The sequence below is a fragment of the Musa acuminata genome, chromosome BXJ3-9 (assembly GCF_036884655.1).
Source record: "Musa acuminata AAA Group cultivar baxijiao chromosome BXJ3-9, Cavendish_Baxijiao_AAA, whole genome shotgun sequence".
NCBI lineage: Eukaryota > Viridiplantae > Streptophyta > Magnoliopsida > Zingiberales > Musaceae > Musa > Musa acuminata.
This window is the reverse complement of record NC_088357.1, coordinates 47,231,758-47,257,500: the sequence shown is the minus strand read 5'-3', so window position 1 is coordinate 47,257,500 and position 25,743 is coordinate 47,231,758. Positions and strand designations below refer to the sequence as shown.

The 25,743-nt window shown below is 36.2% G+C and overlaps 6 protein-coding genes across 11 annotated transcripts in view; 4 read left to right on the top strand and 2 right to left on the bottom strand.

Moving 5' to 3' along the window:
- Positions 1 to 1,758, top strand: part of LOC135586361 (ubiquitin-conjugating enzyme E2 5A-like) — a 6,872-nt gene extending 5,114 nt beyond the window's left edge. For all 3 annotated transcript variants that reach the window (XM_065169400.1, XM_065169401.1, XM_065169402.1), the window contains exon 3: positions 1,314 to 1,758. In XM_065169400.1, coding sequence (XP_065025472.1) covers positions 1,314 to 1,544 — 231 coding nt within the window. In that variant the 3' untranslated portion in view covers positions 1,545 to 1,758. The remainder of the gene's footprint in view (positions 1 to 1,313) is intronic.
- Positions 1,759 to 9,670: 7,912 nt separating this feature from the next.
- On the top strand, positions 9,671 to 13,020 carry LOC135580873 (uncharacterized). 4 transcript variants are annotated; one of them, XM_065169576.1, is made up of 3 exons: positions 9,685 to 9,808; positions 11,201 to 11,327; positions 11,438 to 13,020. In XM_065169576.1, the coding sequence occupies exons 2-3, from the start codon at positions 11,265 to 11,267 to the stop codon at positions 12,599 to 12,601; spliced, it is 1,227 nt and encodes a 408-aa protein (XP_065025648.1). In that variant the 5' UTR covers positions 9,685 to 9,808; positions 11,201 to 11,264; the 3' UTR covers positions 12,602 to 13,020. The 4 variants fall into 4 exon arrangements, with proteins under 4 accessions (XP_065025649.1, XP_065025648.1, XP_065025650.1 ...); XM_065169578.1 differs by having other exon boundaries at positions 11,201 to 11,343; XM_065169577.1 differs by lacking the exon at positions 11,201 to 11,327 and having other exon boundaries at positions 9,671 to 9,808.
- A 2,170-nt stretch (positions 13,021 to 15,190) lies between these two features.
- Positions 15,191 to 16,845, top strand: LOC103999235 (premnaspirodiene oxygenase-like). Its single transcript, XM_009420914.3, has 2 exons — positions 15,191 to 16,105; positions 16,204 to 16,845. Exons 1-2 carry the CDS (start codon positions 15,203 to 15,205, stop codon positions 16,843 to 16,845), a joined length of 1,545 nt encoding a protein of 514 aa, XP_009419189.2. The 5' UTR covers positions 15,191 to 15,202.
- A 1,430-nt stretch (positions 16,846 to 18,275) lies between these two features.
- On the bottom strand, positions 18,276 to 19,767 carry LOC135648497 (fasciclin-like arabinogalactan protein 7). The gene is made up of 2 exons (XM_065166249.1): positions 19,646 to 19,767; positions 18,276 to 19,153 (listed from the first exon to the last, which is right to left on the bottom strand). Exon 2 carries the CDS (start codon positions 19,109 to 19,111, stop codon positions 18,326 to 18,328), a length of 786 nt encoding a protein of 261 aa, XP_065022321.1. The 5' UTR covers positions 19,112 to 19,153; positions 19,646 to 19,767; the 3' UTR covers positions 18,276 to 18,325.
- Positions 19,768 to 21,218: 1,451 nt separating this feature from the next.
- Positions 21,219 to 22,513, bottom strand: LOC135648903 (uncharacterized). The gene is made up of 5 exons (XM_065166914.1): positions 22,004 to 22,513; positions 21,835 to 21,940; positions 21,648 to 21,729; positions 21,518 to 21,566; positions 21,219 to 21,420 (listed from the first exon to the last, which is right to left on the bottom strand). The coding sequence occupies exons 1-5, from the start codon at positions 22,313 to 22,315 to the stop codon at positions 21,271 to 21,273; spliced, it is 699 nt and encodes a 232-aa protein (XP_065022986.1). The 5' UTR covers positions 22,316 to 22,513; the 3' UTR covers positions 21,219 to 21,270.
- Positions 22,514 to 23,461: 948 nt separating this feature from the next.
- Positions 23,462 to 24,443, top strand: LOC103999232 (uncharacterized). Its single transcript, XM_009420912.3, has 2 exons — positions 23,462 to 23,619; positions 23,786 to 24,443. The coding sequence occupies exons 1-2, from the start codon at positions 23,497 to 23,499 to the stop codon at positions 24,302 to 24,304; spliced, it is 642 nt and encodes a 213-aa protein (XP_009419187.2). The 5' UTR covers positions 23,462 to 23,496; the 3' UTR covers positions 24,305 to 24,443.
- The last annotated feature ends 1,300 nt before the right edge of the window (positions 24,444 to 25,743 follow it).

The following is a 25,743-nucleotide window of genomic DNA, read 5'->3' as shown; positions in this document are numbered from 1 at the left end:
CATTATAATATTTCTAATATTTGAAACTTTTTGGTAGTCATCTAAAGGATGAAACACCGTTCGTTGGTATGTTTTACTTTGCACATTGAAAATATCAGCCTACTTTGGAAAAGGTTATAGATTGTTCATGCCATAATTTAAAATCTTGGGTACTGGACCCTTGGGCGGCATGAGTGAAAGAGATTGAGGGTTGAGGGAAGAGCGCAGGGGAGTTGCTTTAACCCTAAACATAAAAAATGAGGATGATCACCCGATAACTAATGATTGGTCATGGACCACCCGAAATGGGGTAGTTCATGAGCCTGTTCATGCCCTGACCAGTACAAACTGCCTAGTACATACCGGTCTAGACGAAATTTGAAACCTTGTTTCATGTTTAAAAAAGTCAGATTTAGTGTCAACTATAGATATAAAATTAACAAGGATGTAAGTGCTAAAATGGAAGGCTAGGCTTATATGTCACAATAGAGAACTTGCTAGCAGCAGGGTGTGGAGTTTCTGCTTCATTTCAATTTGCAATCATCTCTACATTCATGGATATTTAGATGTTAATAGTCATCATAGTAATTTTCATGTATGATTTTGTTTTGTACAGTAATTGGAATTTCACAACAAGAAATATTGCATGTGGAACACCGCAAATAACAAATTTCTTGAATAGATATAGCGACAAACAGTTTATGAGGTCGGCTGATGAGAGCTTGAGGCCTTATGCAGTTGCTACCCTGAACAGAACATCTGGCTTTATAACAGATTTTATTGTGAATAAATTGCTTCGAGTCGTAACTTGACTCTTGATTACGAGTAGTATAACTGCTGCACTGATGGTGGCCACTGAAAACTTATGAGGTCTTATGCTTTTTGTTGCTAGAAAATAAGAAATGTCATTCCAAAGGATTCGAATTATGCATTATTTCAATCAAGGCTCACAAACCTTTGATGTGTGATTAAGATTTCACGTGTAAATGAAGAGAATAGGTAATCAAGTGAATCTCCACTTTGGTTGGCTTTTGAGTTGCACTTCACCAAGGCATATTTGGTGAATGTTATAGAGACTGGGGAAAGATATCCACCAGGATACATATTGAACTATTACTATACTCTATACTGTAGGACTTTTTAGATCAATAATTTTTCTCTATATCTTCTGAACACGCTAAGATGAATATAATGGAGTCGTCCCATATCCAATAAGTCCTGCAACTTCTATATGTGCAGAGTTTGCCACCTGAAACACCATTAATGGTGGTGGATTACATCTACCTTTAGCTATCATTTTTCTTTTTGCTGAAATGTTCGTTGTACTTGTGCAGGTGTACCATCCAAACATCAACTCAAATGGAAGCATCTGTCTTGATATCCTGAAGGACCAGTGGAGCCCAGCTCTGACCATATCCAAAGTGCTTCTCTCCATCTCATCTCTGCTCACAGATCCCAACCCAGACGACCCTCTTGTCCCTGAGATTGCACACATATACAAAACACACAGGTCCCGCTACGAAGAAATAGCACGGTCATGGACGCAGAAGTATGCCATGGGCTGATGACAAAGGAAAGGAACACGTTGTGAGGAGTTCCAATGACTTGAAACAGACTTGGTGCTTGTGTATCTTGGTGAACTTGTGTGAATTAGTATTCTTGATGTCTTAAGATCGAGTTCTGCCCTGTGCTTGAATTCAGTACTCAGATCTTTCTAGTTATGAACTGTGGATAGGTACCACTTCTTGTGCTAAGTGCCTGAAGTTGGCATCTTTGTTATGTTGACTTGAATTTTGGTTTGATTGCTTGTTGATATTCTACAATCTCTAGTAGTTTGTTGTAAAAATCTTTATTATGATCCTAAAATTTTGGAAATAATTTATTGACATCAAGATTTATGGGTTTCATGGATAATATATGATCTCAATTCTACAGTATATAGTTTTATATATAGTTTTATCTAATTAGATAAGGTATATTATAGATTTGATTGGATTTTGATTATCAATCAATAGAAATCTAATTAGATAAGATATATTATAGATTTGATTAGATTTTAATTATTAATTAATAAAAAAGAAATTCAATTATAATAGGATTTCTTATAAGAAGATAACGTTGGTAGAAGAGATTTTCATAATTATCATTTTAGAATTTTTACTCTCGTCTATAAAAGATATGCTCTCTTAGGGATGAAACATTAGAAATTAAAATTATATATCTATTCTTAACATCCCTTAGTTCTTATCTCATCGTTCGTAGTGATCTTGTGAAGGATAAAAAGAGACGAGAAAACGACTCTAGTTTTTCTTGTAGATCGGTATCATTGTAGTTTTCGGATTTGATGACAGTGTGTTTGTAATTCAGATAAAATATTTTTTGAATGACATCAAATGGTATACAATCTTGATCTATTTTTATTTGATTTTGATTTTGGTATTAAAGCTTTCGCATAACACTATCATAATTATAGTTTTTGTGTTTATAATTGGTATCAAAACTATATTTTTAAATCAAATGTCTTATATTATAAAAGTATGTCAAATTTATTTTATATTTAGATATATTTATTAACACCCTTTGCTTGCGAAAATATGTTATTTAGTTTTGATTATACGATACTTGAACAATTGTCAATCTTGTCCATTTGTATTTATATCGATTTTGTATTTAAATCCATTTGTATTTAGATCAATCTTGTTCGTCCTATCGCTTGCTTTTTAGGTGATGCGAGGATCATCATGTTTAATCGATGGACTATCATCGATAGTTTATTTGGTGATAGCATTGTTAAGGGTAGTGGTAGGTGTTGTTGTACGTAGTTGAAGTGTAGTGAGGTGAGACAACCAATCACGAGTCGTCGACCCTATGATGGTTTGCTTGCCTTGGTCGCAAGCAGTTGCAAATGAAGCAATGTTATTGCCTACGATGATGTTTATTGGCCCCGACGGGTGTCGACTGGACTTTGGAGGCCACGATTCCCAATAGCTACAAGGTGGATAAGAATATCCATGATGACTAATTGGGATCATTATTCGATGCATAAGCATAGCCGCACGTTGTGGCGACGATGGGGGTCACCGATCGACATGTGAGCACAACCGCATGGTCAAACGACAATTGGTGACGCATGGCCGTGAAGGTGTTCCGTCGGTAAGGAACCCATGTGTGTTGAGGTCATGTGTTAGCACAGTGGCATGGCACGACGACCAATGGAGTCGTCGGTCGACCAAGTGAGAACAATCATACACTACGGTGGCCAGCCATGCACCATGTTGATCGAGAAGAAAAAAAAAACTTATAAATCCTTTTAATTCTAGTTTGTATCCTCTTAATAGTTTTTTCCTTCAGAAATTATATATTTCTACTATATATCCTGAGAAAAGTATAGTTTTATCTTTCTAAAATTAATTTTTTTTGACTCGTGTCTTTAATTATAAAATTTACTAATTTGATTTATTTAAATTAAATATTTTAATCAAACTTGATCTTGATTGTATTTTAACTGCTTGACTTAACTATAAAAGTATTGTGTAACAAATTAATAAAATGAATGCTTCATAAAGATCTAAATAGTTTATTATTTATTATAATAACAATTACAAATAAGATAAATACTTCGTTACCACTTGCAATTAATGTATGAGAATATTTGAGAACTATAGAAAATAGATTTAAATCTGTTGATAAGTTATTAATTAATATATTAATAAAGAAACTAAATATAGCTCAAAATGATGGCATTTGAGGGATTCAAGATCACATCAAGGTTGTGAAACTTAAAGTATTATACATAAATGTAGATAAGATTTTCTTAGTACAGTTCATTCTTAACTCTCTTCCTCCTTAGTTTAGTCCATTCAAGATTCACTAAAATATAAATAAGTAAAATAAGGCTTGAATGAGCTAACTATTATGTGTGTTCAGGAAGAATTAAAGGTTAAAGCAAAAAATGTCTCATAATATTATGACTACTACTTGAGGAGTTGATAACCAAAAAGGAAGGTTGAAACGTCGTTCGGTAAATAAATTTATTGGGTTTGAAAATGCTAAGCAAATTAATGAAAAGAAAGCTTTAACAATAAAATACTTCTTTTGTGACAAGAAAAAATATATAAAAAAAGACTAAATTAAATGTAAGACTTGATTCGAAAAGAAAGATATAAATTTGGTCTTTGTATGTTTCGAATCAAACATTATAAATATTCGTTCTTATACTTGATGGATTGATTATAGTGCTTCAACTCATATTATTAATAATATACATAGATTTCTTGTACCTTGAAAACTAAAAGAATATAAAAGATTCATCATTATGGGGAATCATCTCAAAATGAAAGTGATAGCAGTGATAACTTATCACCTACGCCGAAAGACGAGTCATCTAATAGATCTTATAAACACATGTTATATTCTTACTATTTCTAAAAATTTAGTTTCTCTATCTATAATTGATTAGTTATGATATTATCTTTTTTTAGGTAATGGTAAACTTAATATATTTTATGATTGAATAAAAATTGGCTTTAGAATTATGTATGATGGTTTATATAGAATTAATTTAAATATTAAGTTTACAAAGGCATCGGTGACCTTGTGATAGAGAATATAAAATTAGCTAGTCACTATTTGTCACATCAACACCATGTAAGGCTAACACTCTCCTACCCATGTGGATAGAAGCCCAAAAGATAACTCGGATCAATTATCGAGTTATCGAGCTACCTCTCATGTGAAATATTTATAAGAATATTTATAGAAGATCATAGGGCAGTTTGGGTATGTTATGAACTAACATCTTTATAAAATATTCGTAAAAATATTTGTAAGAATATTCTCGAAAGCTTAGAGGATAATTCGAGTCGGTTATGAACTAACTCCTTTATGGAATATTCATAGAAATATTTATAAAAGACCAAGGGATAATTCGGGTCAATTATGAACCGACTCCTCTATAAAATATTCATAGGAATATTCTCGAAAACCTAAAGGGCAATTCGAGTCGGTTACGAACTGACTCTTCTATGGAATATTCATAAGAATATTTTTGAAAACCTAGAGGGTAATTCGAGTCAGTTATGAACTACCTTCCCTGTAGAATCTTTATAGGATATTCTTTTTCCTTAAGTTTAGTATAAAGATACATCCTTAACTCTATATTAGTAAGGAGAAAAAAAAAAGGAGAACCTTTGTACTAGCATAATCAACCTCGATCTTTGTGCATATAATGAGTTAAAGAGGTTGCACTCTACTTTGGATACTCCTCGCATACAAATCTGCAATCAAATATTAGATTGAAACATAATTTCAATGATAGTATATCTTCTGTGGCACAAACGCTTGATTTGAAGCATATTTTTAAGAAAAGAATTGAAAGATTAGTAAAAGATAATATTTTAAAATAGTTAGACTTTGTTAATTTTAATATTTGTATATATTATATCGAGAGAAATCAAACTAAACATACAAAGAAAAATACTATAAAAAGTAAAGAACTTGTTGAGATTATTTATATTGATATTTGCAAAACACTTCATATTTCTTATCTCAATAGCGAGAAGTATTTTATCACATTTATAGATAATATATTAAGATATGACTATGTGTATCTAATATATGAAAATCTTAGACCGTTGATTCTCTTGAGATGTACATAAATAAAGTCAAAAAATAACTAAATAAAAATTTAAAATTATTAGATTTGATAGGGTGATAAATTTTATGATAGATATGATGAGTCTGGTCAAAATCCTAGTCCTTTTATTAGATTTCTCAAAAAAATAAGGTATTTGTGCTCAGTATATTTTATTAGGTGTGCCATGGTAGAATGACATTATTGAAAGGTGAAATCATACTTTTATGAATATGATTATGAGCATGATGAGTTATTTCTCTATACTTGAGTTGATCTGGATTAAAGCTCCTAGGACAACTATATATATCTTAAATAAGGTTCTTAGTAAGTCAATTCCAATAACTCCATTTAAGTTATGGATTGATAGGAAATCTAGTTTAAGATATCTATATATTTGAGATTATCCTACAAAGATAAGAGTCTTCAATCTACATGAAAATAAATTAAATCCAAAAAATAATTTTAGATAATTTATTAATTATCTAAAAAAATAAAGGATACCGACATATTCTATTATCCTAATCATAGTACGAGATTAGTAAACTTTGATAATATAAGATTCTTAAAAAAAGATAAAATTAGTGAGAGTGAAAAATCTCAAAAGAATAATTTTGATGTAGAAGATATATAGGTTGATACTCCTATATTTAAGATACTATTGTTTCACATATCACTGAAAGAATTGATGAGGGTAAATAATAAAATAATATTAATAAACTCTCATATGATGTTGATGTCATTGCTAATTATCTTATAGAACAATAACAATTGACAATTTCAAGAAGATCTCAAAAGAAAAGAAGACCTATCATTTTTTTATTATTTTATGATATATCTATAAGAATCAAATTATGACGTAGGAAACAAAAGTCCTCTTATCATGTTCATAAACTATGAAATATAATGATTTTGAGAAGTGATATAATGCGATAAAAAAGAGTTAAAATCGATAGTCCTGAATGAATGATGCTTAGGAATTCGTTGAATTACCCAATTACTGTATAAGGGTTAATATTAAATGATATTAAGCTAGACTTGTAGTTAAAGATTTATTTTGTAAAAAAAAAAGACATCGATTATAATGAGACATTTTCTTTAGTTTGTAAAAAGAACTTGTTATGGATCGTCATGACATTAATAACATCTTGATTTACTATATATATATATATGTATATATGTATATGTATATGTATATATATATATATGTATATGTATATATATATATATATATATGTAGATATGTATATATATATATGTATATATATATGTATATATATATGTATATATATATACATATATATATACATATATATATATACATATATATATATAGTATTTCTGAATGATAATCTAGATGAGAAAATCTATCTAAAACAATTTAAAAGATTCATAGAAGAGGAAAAAGAAAGTTATGCTTATAAACTTAGAAAATCCATTTGAGGCCTTAAAACAAGCTTTCAAACAATGGTATATAAAATTTATGATACTATTACTTCCTTCAATTAAAAAAATATATATTATTGATTAGTGTATATATTTGAAAGTAAGTAGAAGCAAGTTTATTATATTAGTCTTATATATGGACAATATTTTACTTGTCAATATTATTCTTGGTTTATTACATAAAACTAAGAAGTATCTCATCAATAATTTTAAGATAGTTGATATGAATGAGATAGCTTATTCTTGACATTGAGATATTCAAGGATAGATCGTAAAGATTCATAAGACTATCTAAAAAAATATATATTAATCGAGTCTCAGAGAGATTTAGTATGTAGTTTTATTCAACTAATAATATGCCTATTACTATAGGTAAAAGATTCAGTTAAAACTGATATCTTAAGAACAAAAAAAAATCAAATGAAGAATATTTCTTTTACCTTCATAGTTGAAAATTTATTATATGCTCAAATTTATACGAAACCAGATATTAGTTTTATAGTTGGAATGCTAGATAGATACCATAGCAATCCAAGAATAAAATATTTAAAAGCTGTCAAGAAAATGATAAAATATCTGTATAGGATAAAGGATTACATGGTCACATACATAAGATTATCTTAAATTATCTTGAATTGATGAGATATTTAGATACTAATTTTATAAGTTGTCATAATAGTAAAAAAAAAAAAAGTCTATTTCAAGATTTATATTCATATTAGCTAAAAGGGTAATTTCTTAAAAAAGTGTAAAGCAATCGCTTCTTACATCACTAACAATAAAAGCTGAATTTATGACATACTTTAAGGCTACAAATCAAGTTTTATAATTATCAAATTTTATGTTAGAACTTGGTATAGTCGATTCAATTATCAGGTTATTGAAGATATTTTATAATAATACTATAGTAGTTTTCTTCTTTATAAATTATAAATATTAGTAGTACCAAGTACATCAAGATAAGATACTGGTGGTTAGAGAAAGAGTCTAGAATGAGACTTGCTGAGTACCACCTTGATATTGCTAATCCATTTACTAAAACTCTACATCTTAAAGTATTTAAAAAATATGTTCTTAAAATGAGGTTTATATGTAAGCCATAAAACTAGTAATACGTGTTTAGATAAATACTATTTATTAAGAATTTAAATTATTTATTTTTATTATTCTATTTATATTTATGTTTATGTATATTATAATTGAATATGATAATATGATTATCTTGAAAAAATAAATTATAAATATTATTATGAAAAATTAATAGTGTTATGATACATAGAATAAAGTATGACATTGATGACATATAATCGTTATAACTTGTATTGATAGTTAAACTTAATATAGTATTATTATACTTATTAGTATTTTTTATAATTTATATATAATACTTTTTTAAAATTTTAAAATCTAATTTTGTATAATTGTTTTTTAATAAAATTTTATTTTATTTATTTTGATTTTAAATTTTTTATATCTTATCAATTAATGATAAGTGAGATAATGCTAAATTACGTGAACATATCTATGTAAGACATATTATAGATTTGATTATATTTTAATATCCTAAAATTATGATATGATTATAATATATATGTTATGATTCCTTAATTACTATCCTAAACCTTATACTCTCGTCTATAGAAATGAAATACCAAAATTTAATATTATAAATCTATTCTCAATCTCTCTTGATGATATCGTGAAAAATAAGAAGATTAGAGAAGACGAGTCTAGTTTTTTTTATAGATCGATATTACTGTAATTTTTAAATCCAATCATAATATTTTTGCAAAATAGAAAAAAAAAATTAATCTCAATCTATCACTATTAGATATCGATTATGACATTAGAATATTTTACATAACGCCAACATAATTATAATCTATACGATTATACCTAAAATCCTCTTTTTTTTTATCTTATCTTCTATCCACCCCCAAAAGAGAAATAAAGTTCATAGAACTGTTCGAATGACGACTGCTCAAAAGAAAACTAATCAAAACACAATCTTTGCATGACTTCATCTCTCATATGCCTCCACCATATTCCATCCAAAGGAGCAATCCTCTCTAGGGTTTCATTCAGTTCCTCAACTGGATAAGAGTTCTACCAGATTCCATCCAAAGGAGCAATCCTCTCTACGGTTTCTTTCAGTTCCTCAACTGGATAAGAGCTGTCCTCCTCCAAGTCCAAAATTAAGCTCGGATGCAGAAATTACGCCGAGAATTTTGTGAAAAATCCAAGCTTTCTATAGCAAATCGGTCGGAATTGTTACCGGGATCAGAGATCAGCGAGAACCCTAAGAGTTCCTGACCGGTTAGAAAACGTATACGAAAGATAAAAAGGGACAAACACGTAATTACGTTACATAATTATCGTCGTGCGTAACACGTGGGACTTCAGCTGGACAACACGTCATATGATCTGTCTCATTTCCAACGACGAATCGCCATTAAACGAATTTAAATTACGTGAATACCCTCAATGGATGCGCGCAAGTGGAGTTCCGAGTCAACTCGCTCCCTCGTCCGAACCGTTCCACCAGGTCGACGAGTCGTTGCTCTAAACCTTATATGCCTGCCTTGGTTCGGGAGCTTGCGAGCCGTGGAAAAGGACGCGCTCCGAGTTAACTCGTGGGCCGAGTTAGACATGACTCGGACGACTTAAGATGCCGTCTTGGTCTCTCTCCTAGGCGTGAATGAGATTTGCTCGTAGGAAGAGGAAAAAGGGGGCGAGCGGACCGCACGAACGGTGAGAATCTGAAATCAAATCCTCTTTCAATTTCACATCTTTCTCGCTTCTTATGGTTGGTTTCATTGATCGAATCCTAAATTGTTGAGTTATTTGGACTCTTCTTTAATCTGATGCGGATCGGTTCGTGAATTCGTTTACGATTCTATCAGTTGTTCCTGCGGAAGAAGGCAATCTAAGAAGTAAATAGATTATCTTTGATGTTATTTTTTCATTTTTTTCCCGGAAATTGCAGTAGGTTTGTTTCGTTCTTTTTCATTTCTTCAAGACAATTAATCTCTATTGTTCAGCTCGGGAGTGAGAAAAGAGAAGTCAATGATAGCATGAGTTAGGAATTGCATCTTAGAGCTGTTAATTCTTGAAAAAAATAGTTTTTTGTCACTTGTTATGTGGGATTTGTGATCTTCTAGGCTTGTTATTTTGCTCCAATTTTGGGTATAATACTGTTGCTGGTATCTTGGAATACCTGGTCGGAAACCATGACCCCATTGCCTAACTACTGCACTCCAGTGTTGCATTTTGATTGAGCGTAATCATTTAGTGAGTGGTTGCTGTTATTAGGAAACTATGGGGTGAAGCAATTTCTCACAACTAAGTTGATATCAAGAAAAGCAAAAATTATTGGCACTAAAATTATACTGTGGTAAACCCCAATCAATTTGAGGGAAACATCCACGAGCATGCCTACATGGATTTCACTACAGAAAAATGATTTACAACTTCTCTCTCTAATTACAAGAAGAAAACATAATAACTCTCTCTTGTAACAGAAAAATATATCGTCATCTCTCTTGAATGATGAAAGATGGCCCTCCCTTTATATACTAGAAGAGAATTATGAGAACCTTTCGGATCAAACTGAGAAGGGCAGACTCTTTTTTATAGACAGTCTTCTCTTCCTTTACATGTTCATGTTTCCTGGCTGGTAATGTGCATCGAATTTGACAAGTTTTAGCTTTGACAAAAGGGATTCTGGAATATGCATATCATGTCATGTATTGATACTCAACAGGCTCGGGGGAAGACTTTGATGGGTGTTAATTTTGATTCACCAGTAGAGATTGTTTATGTCCAAAGCCTAAGAAGACTAAATTATAAATGACAAAAATTAATGTTATTGTTCTTAGGGTAACTAGTGATGTTGCCTAGGATTAAATCATGGAAAAAAAATCTTTTTAGCGAGCCCCAGATAGGTACATGGTTGTTATTGTAGGCTATGAAGCATGAAATGCTTATTGTTTTCATTTTAATCTTGATATTTATCATTACCTCTTGAGATGTGTTGCTTCAAAATACATATAGTACACTTGCATCAAATTTTATATTACTGCCTGGTACAATTCGGTACATGTTGTATTTATCAGTCTAATAACCTATGGGTACATGAACCAGGGTAAACCTGATGGTTCAAGCATAATATAAGGTTTACCACGTAGGGGCTCGTGCCATTCAATATATGCCTGGTACCGAGCGTACTGCCTGTTACAGGGCTTGTATCATGGATTCTTCCTATTCTTTAGTAAGAAATTTAACTTGTAAGATAAGTATATCAAATTCATAAATTCTTTCTGTTTTCCAAAAAAATGATGGTTTTGGTGCTGAATTTCGCAAATTTGTTTATGTTGCAAGAACATTAAACTTGAACATCCGAAGAGAAGGACTACACTAAAGATGATGACCACCAGCAATATGGAAAGGAAGTTTGAAAGCACACCAGGAAATTCTGATGCACATCCTAAGATGTTGTCATCATCAGTGTCACGTGATCTTCCGGCAGATATTGTTGAGCTAATCCTGAATCGTTTGAGCTGGCCCAAAGCTTTAAGTCTTGGTCGAGTAAGCAGGACATGGAGAGCTGCAGTACAGAATTACAACCCCATGGGAGCACAGAGTCCATGCCTCCTGCACCTTAGGCCTGGCACCGTTCGTTTATTTAGCACAGTGGAGCAGAGGTGCTCCTTGATTAGGCGGCCTAAGCTCAATGGTGAGTGTTGTGGTGCCTACAAAAGCTGGTTGGTTTTGAGACATCCATCATCGAACAATATGTCTATAGTAAATGTTCTAACAGGAGCAAGTATCGAGCTTCCACCACTTCAGATTGAAGGCGATGTTTTTGTCACCCTGTCGTCAACTCCTACAGCCAGATGTCTTTTGTTAGCTGAGGTGAGAAACAAAAAGGAGTCATGTTTCCTTTCTTGCAGGACTGGAGATGATGAGTGGACGACACTGGATAATTTGTCTGATTCATTCCTTGTTCAGTTTTCTGCATTATCAGATGGGAAGCTCTATTTTGCAGAAGACTCATTCCTGTTTGTTGTAGACTCGATTCTCCGTGCAGACTCGGAACCTTCATTGGTTGACTCTTGGCGCTTTATGGATGAGGGAGAACTAAGTATGTACTTGATTAAGTGCAATTCTGAGGTTCTGGTGGTTTTTGCAGCACGAGAAGATAAGAATGGCCCCATTAATGATTTCTCAGTATTCCAGCTTGAGCAAGACACATCATTGTTGAACATGAAAAACAGGATTTACCAGAGGCTTCTTCCACAAGTGTCATTTGTAAAGGTAGAGAGCTTGAGGGACCATGCGATCTTCTTGGGAAATATACAGTCTCTATGTTTTCCAGTGGAAAATACTGGGTGCAGAGAGAACTGCATTTATTTCACCCAACCTGGTGATGAAACTGCTTGGCATGTTTTTGATATGGGAAACAAAAGAATAAGTGATGGTCCAAATCTAGGGTTCAAGGCTTCTTTTAGATCTCTTGTGTGGATAGAACCAGGTGTGGTTTGATGGTAACCTATATAATATGTTCTGGATAGAGAATTTAAAGTGGCTCTCGGCAGTAACTCGGTAACATCTAGGATTGTTTCTTTGTATTTGCATCTCTCTCATCAGATGCTTTACTGGATCAGAACAGTTGAATATCCGGAACAACCTGGTATTAGAACGAGAAGCAAGGAATTTCTCTTTTCAGAAATTGTTGGTACACGTATAATGTGATGCTAATAGTAAATGTGGCATCAGATCTTGCAAAAACAGTTAGCACCAACTCTCTCTTCTTTTTTTTGCATCCATTACTTGTGAATTGGTGTGCCATGCTGTCATACCTAGCACTTCAAAATATGAAACCTTGTGCTTTCAACTGTATAATTTCCACCATCGCAGCCACCTGGATCATCATTATGAGTTGTTGGACGCAGATTGTGATATTTCTTGTTCATTGTTGTGACGACTTCCCTGAAAGTTTGGCTCCTTCCTCTTCAGTGACTTGCTTTATAAGGATTTGTGCTGGTTTAGCTAATCTGAAACTAGCAAATTTAGATTGCACATGTGAATCTTGCATACATATTTCAGAACCGTATCAGATTGGTATGCATGTTTAGTTGCTTGAGTCTGCAGATTGTGATGTTGATTGCATAAGCAATCCCCTAATTCAAGTTAAGGACGCTTATTGGTACATCATTTGTTTCCAAGGTAAATTACCTCACTTGATCTTTCAGCTTCTACTCCTGTAATGCCCACACATCAAGACCTTCCTCGAGGCATCTACAACCAACCCTAAAGATGTCCTCCGAAGTCAAAACCACAGCTCAAGAGCTAGTGGTTGATGACAGTCTAAAAATGCAGTAGAAGAGGAAGAAGATTGTAGCAAGATGTCAAAAAAGGTTTGCATCATGTGGTCTCAGATTGTAAGTGCTTGAAATGAGCATGAATGGCTGTCGATGATCATCCGTTTGCAACAGCCATGGTTCTAACCTGTGAAGCCAAGCATTGAGCATATTTGTCGGCTTTCCTAAAAATAAATATGAGATAATTTACATTTCTCACAAGTTTCAAATGGATCGTACATGGTTTAAGATAGGGTTCTTGGTTTCTGGAGAAGGTTCCAGTTAGAGTCAGATCATCAACTTTAATATGCAGATTGATTCGATAGCAGTTGCTTCATTGTAGCCACTGTTCTCCTGCTCGATGCTATCATAATAAACCTGCAAGCAGACAGCAGATCTGTGAGTGGCAATACGGCTTGTCCCACTAAAATCCAAGCTAACCCACCTGAAGCCACTCGTGTCAGACTTAAGTCTCTGTATATTACCCGAGCAATCATGGATCCACGCTGTTTACATGATGGAATGCATGATGTCATGCAAACTCCCTCTCTGGCAAGCTCCACAAAACTACTTGTCGGCATCGTTGGTAGCAACATTGCAACCTGCACCTATCACAAGCATCTCTATCCAAAAACCTCATAAGAGTCGTCGTTGTTGAGCTTTTCATCAACCCACAATGGGTCTTTCCCTTCTACAGCTACAACAGATAGCAGTTCAGTCAAAATGGGATGAAACGCAGTGCCAACCTGTTAAGTAGGATTAAAAATGTTTTTATTGCTTCACCTTCAAATCCACCCTAACTTGTATTCTCTTACGTGAATACCATAAAAGCAATTCACATGAAAAATTATGGAAGACACTCATCTCTAGGTAATCTACGAATGTTCATTGGAGAAAGGAGATTACACTGATGCGATTGTACATACATTCTCATTCGAGATAAAGGAAATCAAGATCCAATTGGCTATTCTCATTCGTGATAAAGGAAATCAAGATCCAATTGGCTACTATGGATCTAATCTGGTGATGAATAGAGAGATAGGTTTGTAATTGCTCCTCTTTTGTCTTTTAAGAATATGACATACTTGATGATGTTAACATGTCGTCCAACGAATTCAATAAATCACTCTCAATTTTACTAATGATGTAGTACAATTAATCACTCTTAACACGTCATCTAGAGATAGATAAGACATATAATTATTTTACTTTGTAATACAAATATCGACGCTATTGTACATCATTTCTCTTTCGAGTAAAAAAGAACCAAAATCACAGTGAGATTTAAATTAAATGAGATGGGTAGTAAATAAAATTTTATATTGGTACTTGTCATATTTTCTAAAATGGTATTAAAGTAAAAATGATATATTTTTTACTCGGATGGTTTATTATTTAAACAATAAAGCTGAGTTAAATTATTCAAGTTGGATAAAACTAATAAATCAATTTATCAAAATGAGATAGGCAATACTAAATCGATTAAACTATGAATTGACTAATTGAATATATGTGTTCACAATAAAATAAATATATGCGAGTGAGTGGATCATCAGGTATATTCATTTTGAGGAGAGAAAATTACCCCCTAGAAAAATAATGATCAATCAGGTAAACAATATGGGATTCTATAAGCACTAGTGAAAAGTATTATTTATGGAATTCCGTCTTATTCAGCACTTGCACGTGCCGCACGCGGAGGGTTACCTGCCAAACGTAAGCGTACATCTATATGTTAGTGGCTCGGGCGAAGGCCAACGGACAAGCGAATAGCGTCATTTCCATGGAGCATCTTCTCTTGGCTTCCGTCCCCATGGTAGTATCCACCATGCTCTTCTTGATCATCTTCATCAAGAAAGGATTCAGCAAGTCCAAAGTCCAATACCCGCGACCTCCCCCTGGTCCGTGGAGGCTGCCCATCATCGGATGCATGCACCACCTGGCCAGCCGGCTCTCCTTCCGCGTATTTCGCCACCTCTCTCTCACGTACAGGCCGCTCATGCTTGTCAGAATTGGCCAGGTAGACTTCGCGGTGGCCTCCTCCCGGGAAGCCGCCCGAGAGATCTTGAAGAACCAAGACCCCAACTTCGCCGCGCGGCCGGAGGTCGTCGTAGGAGATATCGTCTTCTACGGTTGCTCCGACGTTATCTTCTCCCCCTATGGCCCCTACTGGAAGCAACTTCGGTACATCTGCTTCATGGAGCTGCTCCGAACCAAGCGCGTCCGGTCTTTCGCCTCCATCAGGGAGGAAGAGACCCTTAACGTGATCCGAGACATCTCCACGGCAACACAACCGATCGACATGAGAGAGAAGCTCTTCAGAATGTCCAACGCCATCATATCCAGGGCGGCGATTGGCCCACGAAGCAAGCACCAGGAGACGTTCATCTTGGTCGCCAGGGAGGTCATCGACGTGCTTGGAGAGCTCTATGCCGTCGACATGTTTCCGTCGCTGAAGCTCCTCCACGTCCTGTCAGGTGCCAAGTTCAAGTTGCAGAGGATACGCCGGAGGCTTGATAAGATCTTTGATGACATAATTAAGGAGCATGAGGTTAAGGCCAATATGAACAAAGGTCGGCAAGTAGCCGAAGTGGAGGAGGACATAGTCGATGCGCTGCTAAGGCTTAAAGACGAATCCGAACTACAAGTTCCGATGACCATGGACGGAATAAAGGCTGTGATCCTCGTGAGTGCTACTTCCTGTAGTAGTCGTTAGTGTTCACAATGTACATGAAACCAGTGTTCCGTTATCTAACTCTTTCGATTCCATGATTTTATCTATAGTACATGTTAGTCGGAGGGACCGAGAACTCATCTATAGTGATCGAATGGGCCATGTCGGAACTGATGAGGAACCCCAAGATAATGGAGAAAGCACAGAAGGAGGTGATGGAAGAGCTGAAGGGAAAGAACAGGATACAAGAGACAGACGTCGTGGAGCTGAACTACCTCAAGTCGATCGTTAAGGAGACACTAAGGCTTCACCCACCTGTCAGGTTCATACCAAGAATGTGTAGAAAGACGTGTGAGGTGCTCGGCTACGAGATAGAAGCCGGCACTCCAGTCTTGGTCAATGCATGGGCGATCAACAGAGATCCACAGTACTGGGAAGAGGCCGAGAGCTTCAGGCCGGAGAGGTTTGAAGGCAAATCCATTGATTTCAAAGGATGTAACTTCGAGTACTTGCCGTTCGGTGCTGGAAGAAGGATATGCCCTGGACTGGGTTTTGGGCTCGCCACCATACACCTATCCTTGGCGCAGCTCCTCCTCTACTTCGACTGGAAGCTGCCCGATGGCAGGAAATCAGAGGAATTGGACATGAGCGAGACCTTAGGAGTTACTGTAACAAGGAAAACTGAGCTGAAGCTGTTTGCAACTCCTCGTATTCCTATCCCTTCTACTGTTGAAGGATTACAGTGTGTTTAATGGATGTTTGCATGTGAACCAAACGGGACATGTCTCCCACTACCGTATCTTCAAATTATGTATATATATATACGTGTGTGCTTATGTGTGGATGTTTGAAACTTATTGAGAAGATTACTTTTTTCTCTGTAAGGAACATTTTGTTTTCTCTCACTACTCGATCATAGGCACTGAGACCTAATAAATGAAAGTAAAAGTTTTTTTTTTCTATAAATGGATCAAAACATAAATATATAATTCGTATAATTACTTACTTTATCAAACATAAATATATAATTACTTACTTTATCAAAAATAAATATATAATTCGTATTAGTATGAATCAAAACATCGAGATTATGAGCCGGAAGATCGAATTAGGTACAAGAAAAAAAAATTGATATAGCAAACATGTTAAAAATTTTCTTCATGTGAAATTTTACGATTAGTAAGACATGTCATCTAAGTGTGGGATTTCATTCACAAAACTAGAATTCTCCAAAGTGAATTTATATTCTTTGAAAGGATATTCATTATGTTTGGTCCAGCCCATAGGTAGGCTTGGACATTAAGCCCAAATCTAATTTATTAAAAATAAGAAAGAAAAAAAGAAAAATGGACGTGGAGACATGCGCGTGTGAAAGCCGTGCGATCGATGGAAAAAGAATAAATAGAGAAGAGAGAAAGTTAAGGTTTTGAGTTTTTACTAAATGATCAAGCGACAAGTCATCGATTCTATATCAATAGCCCCCTCACTTCTCGACTCACTCGAACATAAAGGGACCAAGTCGAGAAGTGATATAGGTTGCGATACCAAAAATATTTTTTACAAGTAGTTGGTTGTGCATGGTCAAAATGTGAGTGTTCGGCCATTTCGGCTATGCGTCATTGATTTATTTCAATCGTCTACTGTCAATTTGCTTGTTCGACCATTTCAACTATGCATCATCAATTTGAGTTTGGCAATTTGATTACTCATCGTTGATTTTGGTCATTTCAGTTATGCATCGTCATTTTGCACTTTCGGCCATTTTGATCGCATGTCATCGATTAATATGTTTGACTTGTATGTCATCGATTTATCGAGCGTGATCACTGGGGTCGACCATTAGTGCGTTTGGTCTCGTGTCGTTATATAACATATCACATCATGATGATGACAAATAATAACTTATCAATAATATTTCATAATTATACCTCTTGTAATATAGACTATAATTGACCAACTTGAAATAATACATAGTTTTTCAAGGATATCAAACATGAATGTAAAGCACATCTTAGAGGATTTTGTAGGTTCATGAATGAGACTCGTAAAACAAAGTAGAACATCTCGAACACAAGAATGAATACATAGAATTTTGTAGCTTGATACATGTCACATTTCCTTTACCAACAAGGTATCTGTTCTGTCTTCAAGAATGACCAGAATCGAACCAAAACAATGCCAAGGCAGTGAACGTGCATATGCATTATAGTATCTTCCAGGTAGCACAACTCCTCACATAGTAAGCATCAATCTGCCGGAAAGAGCAAAAACAAAGCAGTTCAAGAGAGGAACACTGGCGATGTATGAAGAGCCACCACTGGTTGATGACTCGGAGCTTTTGGGTGCAGCACCGATTGCACTTTGGGTTGGAGTTATATCCGATGTTTTCGTGGCCTCCGGAGCTGGCGCCGGAGCTGGTGCTAGTGGTGGATCAGAGCTGAAGATTGCTAATGGAAGCAGAACCCCATCGATCTCATAAACAGCCACTGGGGCTGTCGAGTAGACACTGCTAGTAATCTTCGGGTTTGCCCAATCCGAACCGATGCTGATGAGCCCAAACGTATAAGTGATGTTCAGAGCATACTGCCCACCAGCAAATGTGCTGACAGAATTCAAATTGCTCAGGTTCTTGAAATCGGATAGAGAATAGTACTTGGGGAAGGCATGGTAGAGGAAGAGGATCCTGAGTTGGTCTTGGGTAAGATTGCCAAGGTCAGACTTTTTAAGCGATGCAAAAGCTGAATCCTTGGGAACCAAGATAGTGATGCCTTGTTTGGTGTTGTTAGCTTGGTTCTGAAATGTTTCGATGACTCGAGTTTGTAGTAGATAATTGAGGAAGGTATGAAAAGGGCCAGCGACAGAGAGCAGCTCCGTGAGGTTCACGAAATGTGGGGCAGGCGCAGGAGCAGGTGCTGGAGATGGAGGTAGGAATGGGGCTGGTGGAGTCTGTGCAGTTGTAGGAGAAGAGATCGATAAAGCTAGCAGAGAAATCACACAAAAGATTGCCGCAAGCCCCATTTCTCTAAATTTTCTCCTCCTCTTGTGTTGTCACTCCCGTTCCTGCAAGAACTATCTTCAGAAATAAGCAAACATGTGGATGCAAGTCCTTTTCATTTCTTCTTCTGTACTAAATCTTAGAGTAATTATCTTGTAAAAATAAAAAGTTATTGAGACAGCACCAAATAGACTGAAGCTATCAGATTGATTGAGACAGCACCAACATATGTCCCCAGTTCTCAGATACCAAGTACATGAAAGCAACATACCTATCTTTTATTCTGCCCATTATATTCCAAACTGGATACAAAGATTCATATGTTATTTAACAAAGAAATAATGGTAGCAGAAGCATATGAACACTTTGTAGTACTCACAAAGATGTGGAAGCATTCCATCCAAAAATAACAAGAAAAAGAAGATCCAAGCCAGCAGAAAGCACAAAGAATCACCTTTACCTCTTAGAGAACAAAGCTACCAAAACTAACAGCAGGTGTATCTTAAACCACCATGATAGAACTAAATGCAGCAAGGATGAGGGTTTGAAGAACTGACCAAACTAGAGGAACTGCTGTGTGACCAGGATGCAGGAGATGCACAAACTCCAGGGAGGTAGGGGTGTGAGGGCAGTCCAATTTAAGGTTCAATGGTCTGGAAGTATGTTGGGTGGCAGCTGGTGAGTGTGAGTTGGTGCTCATCACCAGAATGGCCCTCGTGAAGGTAACATGTAGACCCAAAGGAAAGAGTTGATGCACCAAGAAAGAATGACAGATCATGGCACAGCTCTCACAACTATTTCCACCTTGCAATCTACCCAAAGTCCTGACATCAAATCCATCATGAAAGAGAAGCTTGTCATTCCATGAGAAATTGAAGGCTTCATGATCTGTTTTGTGTGGTGTTTCCAGGCCATTTGGCTCTTTAAGACAGACGCATCTGTGAGTTCTGAGATGCTGGTTATATCCTAATGTGTGGATATATATAAACCACTTGTAGTTCTTATGGACATTAATAAGAATAATACAACATATATGATGGAACTAATTACTTTTGAGCTGTAATATTATGATAAGTCATATGCTACTATGCAATATGGAACTAATTGGTGTCCAATTGTTCTGTTATAATGGGATTTAAATTAAAAGTATTATCATCAAAAGTAAGTATTTTTATCTAAAAAATGGTTGATAAATTTTGGAGGTATAGTTTGTGTTTATTCTCGTATTGATTGCTTCATCAAAATAAGAAATCAATTGAATTTTATGTTCATAATTATATGATATGAATTATAAGCATGATTGAGAGAGAGAGAGAGAGAGAGAGAGAGAGAGAATGAGAGATTTTTGTCCATTTCGGATCTAGATCTTAAGCCGGCACCCGGATCCAATATAACTCATGGGTCGGTTTAGATCCAGATCCTAATGTGAATCTTAAAGACGTCAAGAGTGTCTCTACGTAATCTCAAAGCATGATGGACGCCCACTGCTGCATCGTCTTTTCTCATATTTATAATGGCTTTCTCATGATTTGCATGTCCACAACGAGACGTGGCTTTCAAGTGCAGCCATTTGACATGGTTTTGCTGGTGCCAGCCGAAGATAAGAACATCTTAGCTGCACTTGCGAAGGATTCCACTTCAGAATCATCATGAGATGCATGTGTAGCGCACTCAACGTGATTGATCGATGACTCTTGTGCAGCACGACTGCAAGAATCTGACTCAAGAAACTACTCCTGTTTGCCCAGATGGAGAGATGAGATGAAATCTTTTATTCTTATCTTTTGATTGATCTTGTTGTCGCATGTTCTATGTACGCTAAGCATTTAAAGAACTTTGGTGTTCTCGTTTGGACGCTTCTTCTTTCAATTTCACTTGGTAATATTCAGTGTAGAATACCCATTGCTGTGCTTGTTGGTGATGCCACGATGATCGAGGACATCATTCATATACGTCGCTTATTTCTCTTACATTGACATCTTTCATCAGATCAGAAACATTCTGCGACAAGAAGATCCTGGAAAATGTTCTTAATGTTGCTCATGCGTTGAATCTGCTTGTATGAGTTCTATGTGGTTCCATTCTTCTCCCATGCCCGACTTTCCATCAGCTAATTCACGGAGAAGTGGAATACTTGATTTATTTCTTGATCTTTTTTATGTATGTACAGAAACATGGGATGTTAGACTACTGTGTTCTTTAAGGAGATAAGAGATACAACCATGACCAGTACACTAAGCAGGGGAAATATTAGGGCCATCCTTTCCTTCGTTTCAAGGGAGCAGCTGAGTGCAAGCTTATCTATCATGGGCAGAAGAATCTTCTCCAACTTCTGTCAAAATGGGAAAGAAGAAAGAATTTGTCAGCCATCTCATGATACTAATGAATAGTAGTTTGGCTTGATGATGCAGAAACAGTGTGTCATTTACCTGTGTCAACTGCATTCGGATCAGTGAGTCAACAATATATTTTGCATTCCTGCAATAGATGTATAAACACGAATTTAGAAATCACGAAGAACAAGTTATACTGAATTCATCTTCCATCAAGATATATCACTTTAGCAGTACAGTCCCCTTGTATGCTTGAGTTGTATTGATGCTGCAGCCAAAGGCCAAGGGTAACTGATCCTTCGTCAAACCTGCAAGACGAGGTTTTGCTTGCACGTTAAATTTCTCGGAAATATGTAATGCTGCAATCTTATCCCTGCAAGCAGGATGTTGTCACAAATTATAGGCCAACATACTCGCCGTCCATGTGATGCCGAGATCAACCCCATAATCCTCTGCCGGTTTGATCAGAATCATCCCGCCATTCCTCACCATGAAACAGTACAACATTTGCAGGACTTCCTGCAACCACAGAAACGTATAAGAGAATTTGTGCTAGCGATTGTTCGGTTAAGTAAGCTTTACCATTGGCAAATAATGAATTGGAATGGAACTAGAATAATCTCTCCATTCCTCGTTGATGGTTTCCATGAATTCCTTAATGCTTCTGTTCCTCACGGCCGAACGCAGTCTTGCGCCGACCGATCTTTTGGGTTTGCTAACCTCTACCCCTGCTGCGTCCGACGAGGTCGGCGTTGAACTTGCGTGTGGTGGTAGACACCGTTTAGGCATCCTGTTGGAGATGTTCTTCCTCAGTAAAGAGGGAGAGAAGGTTTTAGCATCTACAGGAACATGGCATAAATATTGGGTAGCGCTTAAGGTTGGATGGACATGCATGGTTTATGAAAGAAGAGCTGAAATGGCTTCGGATGATCTCTGTGAGAAATGGGAAGAAGGTACTTAAAGATGTTGGGAGAATGGAATTCGTCGTGAGATTCTGAAGACAAGGATAATACTATACGAAAGCAATTCTCCTGGCAGCGTTGGCAAGCTAAGGATCAGAATCCTTTTGCCTCTTGGAGATCATCCCGACCTTTTGTCCTGCACCAGAGATTAGAATCATCGTCTAACGACGGGTGCAGGGCACAATTTGATTGTGCTGACCTATATGTGGCAGGTTGTGCTGTTGGGTGGGCCCGAATCCACCGCCCAATTTAGGTGTCTCCACGTCAGATCGGCGTCGGAGTCCTGGAGGGTAATGGCGGCGGGACCCGACCTCCACCTACACACTATCAGATGAGGCCTGTGAAGAGCTTCCTGTTGAGAGTTTGGTGCGAGTCCATCAATGGTGTCGGCTCGGAGAGAGGAGGAGAAGGATACGAGAAGGGAATCTGAATACTGAAAGATCAGCAACCAAGAAGAAGCAGAAGAGTAGCAATACTTGTCATACATTACTATGGACATCATATCAGTAATGACCACAGAGGTCTCAGAAACGAAGAATAGCAATAATTGTGGCCCACTATTCCCTCGAAGAAATAAAATTGGAGGAGAACTTAAATGATGGTTTTTTTCCTGCAGAATAGATATTTAGGACAGTGATTTTTGAACAAGATACTATATATACAGTATACTTCCTGTTTGAGCATGCATGTATGTATGTATGTACATGTAAACTTTGTAGTGATCGAGTGGAAACTCGATTGGAAACTACGTAGCCAGCTAAACCGAGGAGGGTCCCCTTTTCACGTGCATGGCCACAGAATTGCGCAGCATTTACTCGCAGGTACGCCAAGCCCAATACGTTCACTACTCACCGAAGATTGCTAGTTATGGGCAATGGAGTGGTGAATGCACTGTTCAACTGTATACCTCCCTTTTGGCCTTTCGCCACCGTCCTTCCCATATCATACAAAACATCATCCTTCTCACCGTGACCAACTTTTTGCATCACTTGGTAACGTGCTTGGTCTCTCTCTCTCTCTCTCTCTCTCTCTGTAATTATGGTATGAGAGGCTACAAGATCAATCCCACCATTGTTCTTCTCTCCCCTCTTATCTTCCCATTAAGCCCCTGAGATGCTTTATATGAAGCACACCCTCCCTCATCGTTCCTCCACACAACTTTCTCTGGTCTCTTTGGCCTATTTTTGGACCAAAGCTCTTCATCAATCCTCTTTCTTCTCCATGGCCACGGCTGAGGTAGAACCATTATTATTCTTTTTTTTTGTATATATTGTGCGAGAAGGTGCATATTAGTATCAAGCTTTTTCATGTTAATCAAGAAGCATATTGACTAAGAAGTGCCAAGTCAATGCAAGAAGCCTGTTCTAATAGCTTAATTTGATGTAATGCTGGTGCCTCATAGGTTCAAGCTGCGGCTAATGCGTTGTCAGAGGAGACCGTAGAGACCCAACCAACTGAAAAAAAAGAAGCAGCGGCAGCAAATGAAGAAGTGGCCGAGGTGGAAACAACAAAGGTGGAGGCGGCAGCTGATGCTGTGACCGAGAAGGTTGATACTCCTGTAGTGGAGGTTGATGAGCCAAAGGAGGAGACAGAAGCAGCATCTGAGATAGCGGCAGAAGAGGTGGCTCAAGAGGTGATGCCGGAGCCACCGAAAACCGATGTCCCGGCCGAGACAGACATCACCGGTGATGCACCGGTGGGTCCTGGAGAAGAAGACACCAAAGAAGTGGCAGTGGAGGTTGAGCCAAAGGCTGAGGAGAAGGAAGAAGAGTTGGCTCAGGAGGAGACACCTGAGCCGCTGCCCGCTGATGTGCCAGTGGAGACTATCGTCACCGGTGAGCCACTGGAGGCTCCTGCAGTGGAGGAGGAGGAGGAGGAGATCACTGTGAAGCAGGTGGAAGAGGAAGCTACAGCTGCATGAAAGGAGTGAGGAGTTAACCAGTACATTGCATGTGGTTTGCATGGCTATGCGCCTGAGATATGGATTGCCTGTTGGATCATGAGAAGAATGAGCAATAAAATTGGTTAGCCGTCTGCTACCCCAAAAACAAAAAAGCTTCTCCTCCTGAATTCTAAACTCTGCAAAAAATTGAAAGGAAATTAATAATAATAACAAATGCAAATTGATAGTGAGTGCAATGTGGTCAATTCTAACTGGGATTATGTTAGACAAGGAAATATGATCTGGATCAGAACTGAAAATTAATCATTGTTGTACAGTTTTCTACTTCTTTCATGGATAAATCAATGCCTAAATCAATGGTCTTTGAAGGCTTTTTTTTTAGTCTGAGCAGAAGATTCTGAAGGCTTTCTTCGTGCATCAGACTGTTGTTGATGAAGTGTTTATAACGAGGGATTGGTATGTCCACTGCAATGACAAATTTGGGTTTGCAGTGATCTAACTCGGTTCTTAGGGATGGCATCCATGGAGGTGATTTCTGGATGGCCAAGGAGTTGTCGATATATTTTTTTATAGATGATCCAAAACATAACATAATTAGTAATAACCAACTTTATGATATACAAAATAAAGTCAAATATAAATCTCAACATAGAAACACCAAATAGTAATAAATATTTAGTTTCTTAAAAAGTGATAATATCGATCATTTTCATGATACAATTTATTTTTTGGCTTTATATGATGATGCATAGTTTTATTTTGGAAGAAGTTTATGTTAAACAATCACTTGAATTTGAAAATAATATTTATCAAAATTATATTTATAAATTATCTAAAATACTATAGAGGTTAAACAAGTGTCTATGGTTTAACATAAGAGACTTAGCTCCTTTCTAAATCAAAATAATTTTTTTAAAAGTAAAATCGAACCCACATTATTTGACCATTGAGGCAACATTTATACTTTGGTAAGAGTTATCAATTTATAGTAATAAATCTTATTCAGAAAACTTATTATTACAACACTTGCAAAAAAATGCTATATTATATATATATATATATATATATTGAAATTATTCTTTACTAAAAGTTGGAATTAGTTAAAAACTCTAATTTACATCAATTTGTTTTATAGAATTTATAGTATTTTTAACACTTCAATAAAAAAATTTATAATACTATTAAAAAAATAGCGTAAATGGGTCAAGTAAAATCAAAATAGACTAAAAACTATTTAATATGTTATATTAGGATTCAAATAGGTTTTTTTAATAGTTCAGAAATAATATCACTAAATATAAATTAAAAATTCGTATATTATCCCTCTTTCTCGGGAGGTTAAAAGACACTTATCATTGTGAATAATGTGTATACATACAAAATTATTTTTGAGTCAGTTTTCATGCCCTATATTACACAGCGACGACAACACGAATCGAGGGCAGAAGGTGGCGGCA